This window comes from Centruroides sculpturatus, unplaced genomic scaffold (assembly GCF_000671375.1).
Source record: "Centruroides sculpturatus isolate CEXI.00-Female unplaced genomic scaffold, Cexi_2.0 scaffold76, whole genome shotgun sequence".
Lineage (NCBI taxonomy): Eukaryota > Metazoa > Arthropoda > Arachnida > Scorpiones > Buthidae > Centruroides > Centruroides sculpturatus.
The window spans coordinates 945,696-959,384 of NW_019384451.1; the positions used below are offsets into that span (position 1 = coordinate 945,696).

The 13,689-nt window shown below is 28.0% G+C and overlaps 1 protein-coding gene across 1 annotated transcript in view; it reads left to right on the forward strand.

Moving 5' to 3' along the window:
- The window catches only part of LOC111620564 (acid sphingomyelinase-like phosphodiesterase 3b), a 129,773-nt gene that overhangs the window by 41,233 nt on the left and 74,851 nt on the right, over positions 1–13,689 (forward strand). Inside the window, exon 2 of the mRNA XM_023362509.1 lies at positions 12,281–12,497. Coding sequence (XP_023218277.1) covers positions 12,281–12,497 — 217 coding nt within the window. The remainder of the gene's footprint in view (positions 1–12,280; positions 12,498–13,689) is intronic.

Here is a 13,689-nt window from a genome sequence, read left to right on the forward strand (position 1 = left end):
GAACGTTATCATCAACTAGCAGACCTAGCCACGCGTTGTTGTGGCTCAAAATGTATCTATTATAAATGTATAACACTTCCCCCGTGGGGGGGGGAATTTTTTGAAAACTACGTTAGTGTACATTTTCTTGACGTACCCTATTAAAACGCGATCAAAAACGCAAAAAACCGCATCTGAAATAGTATAATAGTAGCAAAGTTCTTCACGGTAAGCCTTAAATCTGTGCCTCTCCCCCGCGGGGAATATCGAAAAATCCCTTTGTAGTGTATATTCTGTTGATGTACCCTATTAAAACGAAATCAAAAACGCAAAAAACCGCATCTAAAATAATATAAATAGAAGCAGAGTTCTTTACGGTAATCCTTAATCCTGTCCATCTCCCAGGGGGATTTCGACACGTATATTATATAAAAACACGTGCGTATTCGAATGCAGCGTCGTGTGAAAATTTCAAAGGAATCGGTAGGAACAAACAAACATTACATTTTTATTTATATAGATAGATAGAAGATGATCTGCTTTAGTTCATTTTCACAGGAAGGCAATGCCTCACAGAAAAGCAAACTTAGGGCGTCATACTCGTAGCGCCATCTGTTGGACATAAAAGCCTTAACCATAGATGATATCATTCAATTTATATGAATGTTTAATGGAATAATATACAGCCTATGTCCACCTTGAAGTTCCATTGTAAATATTGGTGAAATAATTTTTGAAATCGGATGAGTAGTTTCGGAGATTAGCCCTTGCATACAAACTTACAAACAGCTCTTTATAATAATAGTATAGATAAGAAAAACGGTGATGAAACTTTGTTTTGTATGGCGTAAAGCTTTTTTTTTTTTTTTCCTGCTGCACGATTGTGTAGAAAATTTTTAGTCTATTTTGCTCACTCTGATACCGATTATCGACCACTGTGAAACGTGGACAAACTTAGTAGGCTTTATCAATATTTTTAAATCGATTGAAATACAAACCTTTAAAATATCTGGTAACATGGAAAAATGGATTTAATCAGTTTCATAAGCATTTCGATAATTGGACCGTTTATTATCTACTCTTTGATTTAAAAAAACGAGCTCCGGAACCATATTGCTAGATCTCCCAAAAATTTCCAGTTTTTTCTTCTAACCCTCGACACATTCAATATTTTATTGTTTGGTAAATGCTAATGACTGAGATAATCTTATTCACTGTCCAAAATCTTTCTCAGATATGATCTCTTTTTTGAAAGATATTAAAAATATATTTTATATACCCTTCTATCATTCTTAATTTAAAAAGGGATTGATTTGAAATTCTTATAATTTAGCTTACGTTTCTGTCTATTTTGATAGAGAAATATTAAGCTTGTAAGTTGTTACATGAAGATTGAGAGTTGTGTCGATTTCCTATATTTATCGTCAGAGATACGTTTATACAAAAAGTTTAATTAGGTAATTAATTTAACTCATTTCAAATTGATTATATGCTAATTTCAGTCCTCGTAATATTCTTTATTTCTCAGTTCTGCTCAGTATTATATTTACATGTCTCAGAATATCACAGGTATGTCCTCACTACTGTACAGGAAATTCTTGAAATTGAAAGATTTTATAATTCGAGGACATTTTGATTTAATCTTACAAAACATTTCAGATTATATAAAAACAATTAAAATAAATTAAATATCTACTAACGTGAGATAGATGATTATAAGGGCTTATCACATCAGTGATAATAAGCACAAACACTCAGGAATCGATATAGAACATTTAATAAAACAAAAAGGGATGTACAGTAAAAAAGACTACATTAGTATGAATAATGAACATAAATAACCATAATGCATTTCGGACTATTGAAAATAGTCCCTCTTCAGTTAGTATGAATTTAAAAGGGTTAAGGATTTATAATACAGTAGAGCGTCGTTTATCCGAATTAATTGGGGACTGGGGTTGTTCGGATAACTTATTTTTCAGATAACCGATTATGTACGAAAAAATATATTAATCTCGCCCATGTTGAAATTTTTCTCCGCTGCGTGTCGCTTCGCGTTGAATTTTCGTCGATGTTAAGCCTAATGTAAACTTTTTAAAATAATAATCATGGCTATTGTATCGTTAAAAATTATTTCTTTATTTTTTACAAACAAAATAAATATATTGAAAAATATAAAAACAAAAAATATTATACTTTGGAAGTTAATCTAGTATCAAAAAGCGTTCGATTCGGCACGACACAGTCCCCAGAAAAACATCACAAAAGTGCCAGTGCTGCCAGCTAAAACATACACATCAACGAAAAAAATATTAAAGTAGCCAAAGATTGCAGCACCACAGCACTAGCGAAAATTTAAATTTGGCGACTGGAATTCTTTCGGATAAACGACGCTCTACTGTATCTATTAATTCATTCAACATTCTGATGTTTTGCATTACATTAATAATAGTAAATGCTTGATGATCATTACTTTTAAGTATTTTTAATTTAATAGATCGATCTCGTCTACAACTTAAAACTCTCGTTAACTTTTCTGCTAAGGTTAAGGGCTAATATTTGACCTTATAAAATTAGGTCAAGACCATGTCTATTTTTTGGATTAGACAAAATTAACGTCTAGCGTTTTCTCATTTCTGTTGAATTTATTGCTCTCAGTTTTTAGAATTTAAAAGTTGCTGTTTATTGACTAATACGATTATCTATTGAGTTGGAATTTTATTATTTAATTGTTATTTTACTCGTAATACATCTGTTATATTCAGTCAAAATTATAAATATTGTATAATTTTGTTATTTTAAATATTTTTGAGCAAATTAAAAAAAAAAACAAAGTTAGCTAAAATACTTGAGTAATTTGGTCCTGAGATAAAGACGGGGTCGTTCTATCAACAGAATCTTTTCTACAAAAATTTGTTTCATCAACTTAGATGTTTCACTTTAAAGACATTTTTTAACATTTTTTTTAATTTTCCAATACTTTGACAAATACGTTGCTACGAATTGTTGTAAAGGAGATCTAGAAGATTAATAGTTACTTTTTTTATTTTAAAGTATAATTAATGATAGTATATTCAGACATACTCTCTGTATTTTTATAAGCTTTGTCAGGCATTGCGTAATCTTGATACGAAAAAAGTGGGACAAAAAATTTAGAAGCTTATGTAAAAGATTCACGTAAATTGATTTTTTTAACTGTATGTTTTTTTTGTTTGTTTTTCTCGTGTTACTCAAAGAAGGTTATTTCAGTTGGAGATACATTTATAACTTGAATTACTTAAAATTTATCATCTACATCAGAGTGTGGTTGAATATCAGAGTAAAATACTTAGATAACCGTTTTTCAATAGATATTAGTGTCTTATATCGGTTAGAATTCTGCATGTTCAACGTTAAAGAATGTGATGCCCTAGATCCTGATATAATTGTATTACACTGTATAGAAATATATTCTACCATTATTAAGTAACAATGCATTTATTCGTGCTTATGCTTTTCTTAAGTAAGACAGAAAAATGTTTTTTTTTTTTTTTTTTGAAAAATTAATAATGTCTTAGTTAAATTTAAACAAGAATAAGTACATTTGGATATGCTTTTTTATATTTTTAAAAGTAAATTGAATTAATCTATTCAAATTTTAACATTAGGTGATTCCATCAACATAGCACCTCCGTCAGTGAAATAGAATTGAAATTAAGATTTTCAGAATTTAAAGGGGGGAGGAACTGACTAGAATCGGATATATATTATTCCCAGTTCTTAAAATAGATAATTTTCTGGAAGTCTAAACACTTTGAAGCTTTGTTTATATAAATGGTCATTATAATGAGAGGAGAATAATATGACACTCGAAAAATTAAACATTTGTCCAGTATTAAAAACTGGAAGACTGTTCACGTATAAATGTAAATGACATATTCCAACTCAGCTGATTTATTTTCAATAAAATACGGTGTTTAGAAAATAATTTCTAGTATTTGGATCACACATGAAGATACAGTATCTGGATTCTCTGTGCCGTTATTTATAGCTACACCCCTTTTTCGTTTACGTTTTTCGAAGGAGTTTTTAAAGATGTGTTGGAATTTTGCCTCCATATTAATACGCTTAATTATCATAAACTTGTACAAATTCATTTGATATCGAAAATATTTTTGATTGGCGCAGTATGCGGGTGTGAAGTAGACTGCCTACTCGTCTGGGACGCTAGCAGTTTTTTCGATTTAGCCTACTATATGATTCAAGCTAAATATCGTTGAAAATTATTTTACTAAATTACTGATTTTAAATAATTGCAGAACAAAATGTCTACAAGAATGTGTATACCGAAATATTGATAATTTATCACAAAATCAATATATTACTGGATATAAAGGCGAAAAGTCAAACTAAGAATAGAAACACATTTCACTTTCTGTCTTTCGAATTTCCGAAATTTATTAATTAAAATTATTCTAAACATATTAGGAACAAGCAATATTTTATTTCCAAATTCGTCTTCGTTCAGCATGTTCTGTCTAAGAAGATTACGGTATTTTCGCCGGAAGGAATGAGAACGTGCAAAGTTGATTAACTACGTTATTCGGTTCTGACGGTTCTTGCGAAATTCAGATTTATAGTGAATAGAATCGAGCATCATTATAAATTTTAAATTTATTTTAGTTACGAATAAAATTTTCACTATTAGCAAATGTGTTTTGTTTCCATTTGATCTGTAGAACATATGCTTGATAAATTATCAAAATGTTGCCGAAAAGAATCGTTTAATGACGCTCTACTGTATCTATTAATTCATTCAACATTCTGATGTTTTGCATTACATTAATAATAGTAAATGCTTGATGATCATTACTTTTAAGTATTTTTAATTTAATAGATCGATCTCGTCTACAACTTAAACTCTCGTTAACTTTTCTGCTAAGGTTAAGGGCTAATATTTGACCTTATAAAATTAGGTCAAGACCATGTCTATTTTTTGGATTAGACAAAATTAACGTCTAGCGTTTTCTCATTTCTGTTGAATTTATTGCTCTCAGTTTTTAGAATTTAAAAGTTGCTGTTTATTGACTAATACGATTATCTATTGAGTTGGAATTTTATTATTTAATTGTTATTTTACTCGTAATACATCTGTTATATTCAGTCAAAATTATAAATATTGTATAATTTTGTTATTTTAAATATTTTTGAGCAAATTAAAAAAAAACAAAGTTAGCTAAAATACTTGAGTAATTTGGTCCTGAGATAAAGACGGGGTCGTTCTATCTTCAGATTATATAAAAACAATTAAAATAAATTAAATATCTACTAACGTGAGATAGATGATTATAAGGGCTTATCACATCAGTGATAATAAGCACAAACACTCAGGAATCGATATAGAACATTTAATAAAACAAAAAGGGATGTACAGTAAAAAAGACTACATTAGTATGAATAATGAACATAAATAACCATAATGCATTTCGGACTATTGAAAATAGTCCCTCTTCAGTTAGTATGAATTTAAAAGGGTTAAGGATTTATAATACAGTAGAGCGTCGTTTATCCGAATTAATTGGGGACTGGGGTTGTTCGGATAACTTATTTTTCAGATAACCGATTATGTACGAAAAAATATATTAATCTCGCCCATGTTGAAATTTTTCTCCGCTGCGTGTCGCTTCGCGTTGAATTTTCGTCGATGTTAAGCCTAATGTAAACTTTTTAAAATAATAATCGTGGCTATTGTATCGTTAAAAATTATTTCTTTATTTTTTACAAACAAAATAAATATATTGAAAAATATAAAAACAAAAAATATTATACTTTGGAAGTTAATCTAGTATCAAAAAGCGTTCGATTCGGCACGACACAGTCCCCAGAAAAACATCACAAAAGTGCCAGTGCTGCCAGCTAAAACATACACATCAACGAAAAAAATATTAAAGTAGCCAAAGATTGCAGCACCACAGCACTAGCGAAAATTTAAATTTGGCGACTGGAATTCTTTCGGATAAACGACGCTCTACTGTATCTATTAATTCATTCAACATTCTGATGTTTTGCATTACATTAATAATAGTAAATGCTTGATGATCATTACTTTTAAGTATTTTTAATTTAATAGATCGATCTCGTCTACAACTTAAAACTCTCGTTAACTTTTCTGCTAAGGTTAAGGGCTAATATTTGACCTTATAAAATTAGGTCAAGACCATGTCTATTTTTTGGATTAGACAAAATTAACGTCTAGCGTTTTCTCATTTCTGTTGAATTTATTGCTCTCAGTTTTTAGAATTTAAAAGTTGCTGTTTATTGACTAATACGATTATCTATTGAGTTGGAATTTTATTATTTAATTGTTATTTTACTCGTAATACATCTGTTATATTCAGTCAAAATTATAAATATTGTATAATTTTGTTATTTTAAATATTTTTGAGCAAATTAAAAAAAAAAACAAAGTTAGCTAAAATACTTGAGTAATTTGGTCCTGAGATAAAGACGGGGTCGTTCTATCAACAGAATCTTTTCTACAAAAATTTGTTTCATCAACTTAGATGTTTCACTTTAAAGACATTTTTTAACATTTTTTTTAATTTTCCAATACTTTGACAAATACGTTGCTACGAATTGTTGTAAAGGAGATCTAGAAGATTAATAGTTACTTTTTTTATTTTAAAGTATAATTAATGATAGTATATTCAGACATACTCGCTGTATTTTTATAAGCTTTGTCAGGCATTGCGTAATCTTGATACGAAAAAAGTGGGACAAAAAATTTAGAAGCTTATGTAAAAGATTCACGTAAATTGATTTTTTTAACTGTATGTTTTTTTTGTTTGTTTTTCTCGTGTTACTCAAAGAAGGTTATTTCAGTTGGAGATACATTTATAACTTGAATTACTTAAAATTTATCATCTACATCAGAGTGTGGTTGAATATCAGAGTAAAATACTTAGGTAACCGTTTTTCAATAGATATTAGTGTCTTATATCGGTTAGAATTCTGCATGTTCAACGTTAAAGAATGTGATGCCCTAGATCCTGATATAATTGTATTACACTGTATAGAAATATATTCTACCATTATTAAGTAACAATGCATTTATTCGTGCTTATGCTTTTCTTAAGTAAGACAGAAAAATGTTTTTTTTTTTTTTTTTTGAAAAATTAATAATGTCTTAGTTAAATTTAAACAAGAATAAGTACATTTGGATATGCTTTTTTATATTTTTAAAAGTAAATTGAATTAATCTATTCAAATTTTAACATTAGGTGATTCCATCAACATAGCACCTCCGTCAGTGAAATAGAATTGAAATTAAGATTTTCAGAATTTAAAGGGGGAAGGAACTGACTAGAATCGGATATATATTATTCCCAGTTCTTAAAATAGATAATTTTCTGGAAGTCTAAACACTTTGAAGCTTTGTTTATATAAATGGTCATTATAATGAGAGGAGAATAATATGACACTCGAAAAATTAAACATTTGTCCAGTATTAAAAACTGGAAGACTGTTCACGTATAAATGTAAATGACATATTCCAACTCAGCTGATTTATTTTCAATAAAATACGGTGTTTAGAAAATAATTTCTAGTATTTGGATCACACATGAAGATACAGTATCTGGATTCTCTGTGCCGTTATTTATAGCTACACCCCTTTTTCGTTTACGTTTTTCGAAGGAGTTTTTAAAGATGTGTTGGAATTTTGCCTCCATATTAATACGCTTAATTATCATAAACTTGTACAAATTCATTTGATATCGAAAATATTTTTGATTGGCGCAGTATGCGGGTGTGAAGTAGACTGCCTACTCGTCTGGGACGCTAGCAGTTTTTTCGATTTAGCCTACTATATGATTCAAGCTAAATATCGTTGAAAATTATTTTACTAAATTACTGATTTTAAATAATTGCAGAACAAAACGTCTACAAGAATGTGTATACCGAAATATTGATAATTTATCACAAAATCAATATATTACTGGATATAAAGGCGAAAAATCAAACTAAGAATAGAAACACATTTCACTTTCTGTCTTTCGAATTTCCGAAATTTATTAATTAAAATTATTCTAAACATATTAGGAACAAGCAATATTTTATTTCCAAATTCGTCTTCGTTCAGCATGTTCTGTCTAAGAAGATTACGGTATTTTCGCCGGAAGGAATGAGAACGTGCAAAGTTGATTAACTACGTTATTCGGTTCTGACGGTTCTTGCGAAATTCAGATTTATAGTGAATAGAATCGAGCATCATTATAAATTTTAAATTTATTTTAGTTACGAATAAAATTTTCACTATTAGCAAATGTGTTTTGTTTCCATTTGATCTGTAGAACATATGCTTGATAAATTATCAAAATGTTGCCGAAAAGAATCGTTTAATTGAACGATTATGCTTTTATATATATATATAATTTTCAAGATATTTTACGTTGAAATTTTTAAGTTAAACTTGTATTAACGTATCAAGGTCGTCCTCGCAGTATCTGAAACTACAATGACCATTGTTTCATATTATATAAAGTATATAAGCGTAATTGCCGTTCTGAGATTTATATAACAAAACAACGGTATTTATATACATTAACTATTGTGACATATATGTTAATTTAAATTGCCTTTTTGTTTTCAAACAAAAACAATCTCTATATCTTTGACTTCCAATATACTATCAATTTTATACATCAAGCGTATATTCCTTTAATAAGGCAAATAAGTTGTAATTTTAATGATTTAATTCTGTAACTAGTGTATTTGGTATTCTGTAACTAGTGTATTTGGTATTCTGTAACTGTGTATTTGTGTATCTTTGGTCAGTCAAACAGTTAGGATCCAAGAACCTCAAAATATGGTGATCTTAGAGCAGGGGTCGCCAAAGTGGTCGATATCAACCCCCAATAATGTTATATCGACCCCTCGGGGTCGATGTAACATTATTGGGGGTCGATGGAAAAATTGAAACTAAATATCACAAAATTTTTTTTTTGCTCGTACACTTGCACTTGTAATAAAACTTAACGGTGGGGGTCAATGTGAGGTTTTGGAAACTTGTTAGGGATCGACGGTTAAAAAAGTTTGGCGACCCCTGTGTCTGGAGCACTTGCATTCTTTAGATTAGTATAAATATTTTTTGTTTTAAAATTACTGTATTAGTCCTATCATTATATTATGTATTAATTACTACTTAATTTATTAACTGGATATCTTCAAATTTTTTGAGTGTATTTATATTAAGTATTTTCTTGCAGTTAAAAAAAAGATTAAAATTAATTTAATTAAATCATAATTTTTTGATAAATTGGTAATATTCCTAAAAAGTTTTTGTGAGGAGATTAATTGTAGTTATAACACTGGCTTACATGGGAGAAATCAATTAAGTCTGTGTGATGTCTGTCAATAAACATTTCATTTTCATGCCATCCCATTAAGATAGTGATGAAATGAAAAATTAATAATAGAATGGAATACTAAAACATGCTTATTATTATAACCACTAATCTTGATTGAAATCTTGGAATATACAGATTTAATTCTAATTCATGCAATTTTTTAGATAAAATTTTATGTTAATGACATGAATAGGTTAAATTCATTTACATTTATGCCTATAGCTTGATGATGATAAAAGTAATGAGTGACAACTATATTATAGTTTTATTATAAAATGATTAAATTCATCATTTGTGTAAAGAAATATTTCTGCTCACTTCTTTTTGATATGAATTTATTTCTGTAAATTAATTATATTTTTTCAATTCAAGTTCATTGATATAAGAATAAAATTTTTTCTCATCTAGTAGTACTGCAGTTTAAAGTAAAATAATATATTAATTAATAAAGAAGAAACTTTATAACACTTCATAAATAACAAAATTAATATAATTATCTCTCATGGATTTTTAATCTAATTTTTTAGCATTCTTGTAAGAATATTAAATTCCTTTATTATAATGACATATTAAATATTTGGGTTGCAATTTGAAAAAATTGCAGACCTATAAATTCCCACTGTTATGTCCTCCTTTCTTTAATCTCAAACAGTGTTAGATAAATGAAATTTAAGACCAGATATGGAAAGCTTAGGGGAAGAAGTCCCTGATTAACTATATATGAATTTATGATGCAAACTGGAAGTGATGATATTTCAATTAATAAATTTTCCCCCAAAAAGAGTTAGATAGGTTAGATAGACAAGTGGCATGACTCCATTATTAACGGAAATGTATGATTTACAGATACAGGGGAAAGATACTACAGAACTAATTTGAGGTGGAGAGTATACATTTGAAATTAAATAAATTAAAAATATGATTGCCATTATACTGGGCAGCAAATTTTAATGTTACAATAAATAATTGCTTGTTTAATCTTGAATTTATTACAGTATTTTATAGATATTGAGAAACTGACAAAAAATATTAAAATTATCATTTTGTTATAGGATAATTAACAATTTGTATTTCTTGTGTGTGGCAAGTATCCTTTCTTACTATTGTTTCCATAACAATGAGTTATGCAATCAAGGAAATTTTATTAGAAGAAGAAATTAAATATTTCAATTATATTAAGAATTTAATTTTCACTTTAATGAACTACTGTCATTACATGGTTAGACTTTCCAATCTGTATCATAAAAAACTTTTAATATTAAAATAAATTTATTCATGTGAAAATGTTTAGAAAGTTGCTGACTTATTTTTGATATTGTTCTGAGAAATTTATAGTTAGTTTAAATTTCTTATGCTTTCTTTTTTTACATGTAGCATTCTAAACAATGTATCTTTAGTTAAGGAATAAAATGAATTAGCATTATATAATACAGTCAAATCTTGCTTTTCAAATATAATTCATTCCTAAAAGTTGTTCTAAAATAAAAACAAATTTTGCCATAAGAAACAATTTAAAATGGATTAATCTGTTCTTTACCCCCAAAATAAAGCTGTTTTTTACTTTTTTAACTGTATCTTATGCTAAGATACAGCTAAAAATGTCTACAAATGCAGTTTATTATAAATAATAAATTTTTATTTAATTTGACTTAAGCACCTTTAAAAATGAATTCTTGGATGCCATTTATATTATGTGAATGTCAGTTAATACAGTTTTTTATTAATTTGATTTAAATTCAACTGTGACATGTACTAAAAAACAGTAGTAGTTCTGCATGTTCATTGAAATCTAATTTAAATAGCAACATTGTCAATGATTCCTATTTAATGATGCAGGCAATCTCAACACCACTAACTTCTCAATCAGTAGTCCTGTTGTTGATTGGTTGGGTCGTCAACTTTCTTTAACATAGAAGTTGTTGAGTTGTTCCCAACTGCCATTATAACAAATTGACGTGGTGTAACAATATAAAAACATAACATTTATTAGCAGATAAATCACTGACTCCAATTTTACATAACTTCTTTGTGATACGAGGTAGTAACAAATTATGGAGTGTAGCTTCTTCTGTCCGAATGCCGAGACAGCTAGTCCAAAAGTGTGGGTTTTTCTTTTGTCTCTTCTTTTCCTCTTACACAATTGCTCCGGCCCTTTTACCTCTTTACAGGAAGTAGTTCATGACCGCAACAAAGTATAGGGAGTTGACCATCTGTGTGTCTCCAATCTGTGGTAGGCTCTTGCTGAGTAGCTTGTTTGGCAACTGAGTTATTGTACATTAACCAGGATAAATATGAGTTTGAAAATCTATTTGTAAACTGATTTGTTCAAAAAGTGAGTGAGTCATTTGAAAACTGAGATTTGACTATATATCAGCATGCAAGTTTAATCTAATTTTTCCTATCTTATCCTATTTAATTCTTATCTGGAAAGTGTTAAATATTTTAGTAAATTTATACACTTTTAAATTTATAACTTAAATCTATTATATACTGTATTATCAATTTGAAAGAATTTTAAAAATATGTCAATTAAATTATTAATGCCTCAAAAGAATTATTATGAGTAAATCTAGTGTAATTTAACCATCATCTCATAATAATTATTTTCCTCTTTTTGTTTTTTATTTTATTATTTTAATATTTTTTCTTTACATTATATTTATTTTTAAAATGCTATAATATTTGTACACATTTAGGATGCTAGATTCTTGCATTTAGCTTAAGGAAGGTCACCGAAGCATTCTAAAAATGAAAGAGATGCAGCTTATTACATATTTAAAAAATTTATTTTAATTGTTTTTCTTTCTGAACACATTTGATGGGTTTTAAATAAGTATATTTACATATATGTTTAAATTATTATTTGACAGTTTATTACAATCTTTTTTAATAAATAATGTGTGTATTTAATGTAGGTACATTTTGGCAAATCACTGATATTCATTGGGATAAACAATATTCCATACGAGGAAATCCAAATGAAATGTGTCATTTGACAACAAACACTACAGGTGATTATCTCAATGGAGATTATGGAAATTTCAACTGTGATTCTCCTTGGCTCTTGATTAATTCTTCTATAGAAGCTATGATTAAGTATAAAAGTGATCCAGACTTCATTATATGGACAGGGTAATACATTATGGATTTTGTTTTTTGGACTTTATTAATATAACTTATAATTTTGAATTATAGTGATTTAGATTTAGTAATTTTTATTATGTATGTTTGTAAGATAGACATTAAAACAGAAAAAGAACCAATTTTAAAATTTATAAGTATCATTTCAGATCCAAACACAATTTATACAATTTCAAATGAAGTTGTATATTCTAAAACAATAAATATTTTGTTACATAATAATTTATTATATTCTCAATTATATTAGTTTTTAATTCAGTTACATATTGTCACTAGGTTTGCAAATTTACAGGGTGGGAAGGAAAGTCACTTAACACCCCTGCTACAGAATATAGAATGTATCCAAAGTTAATTTACTCATGTCAGGAATACATTAGATGAAGAAAGAAACAGATTAATGTATGTTATATGCAAGGCCACCATCTTGAATGCAACTTTGGAACTGTAAATGGGAAGGGGTCATGTGACATCATTTAGGATCAGAATTTAACAAGGAATTGATTGCCAAAAGATTTTATTGACTTACCTCAAAAGGTCATACAGGATTATGCATGCTACACGATGGGCTAGATGCACAATCTTTGGGTACATTCTATATTCTGTAGCAGGGGTGTTAAGTGACTTTCTTTCCACACTGTATTGTAGCATTCTCATTATTACAAATCAGTTTCAGTATATAATGTGAAACTGATAGGATATACAAATAATTTTGTATACATTTAAAAAATTTTATTTAAAAATTATCCCAAAGAATTTGAAATTGTTATATGCATTCCTTATATTTATGTATCTATGTATTTAAAAATAATCTTCAAGGTATTACATAAAAGTTGATGTCTTCCAGAAATATTTTTACACATAGACAGGAATGCACTTTTAAAACAGATGTTGATCTTTATTTAGAGATTACTCAACCACTTACAAACATAATTTAAAATGATAGAGTAATGTTTTTGTGGATAGAAATAATTTCATATAGTTTATTTTTGAAGTATTCCATGGCCAATTACTACTGAAATAAAATAAAATTGAAAACAATAGATAAATTGAATTATAAAAATTAAACTGCAACAAAAACAATAAAATTCAGAGATTATTCAATAAGTTAAATATCAAACTTGATTAATTATTGATATAAACTTTTAAATATGTAGAAAGAATTATAATTTTCTATGTGACAAAT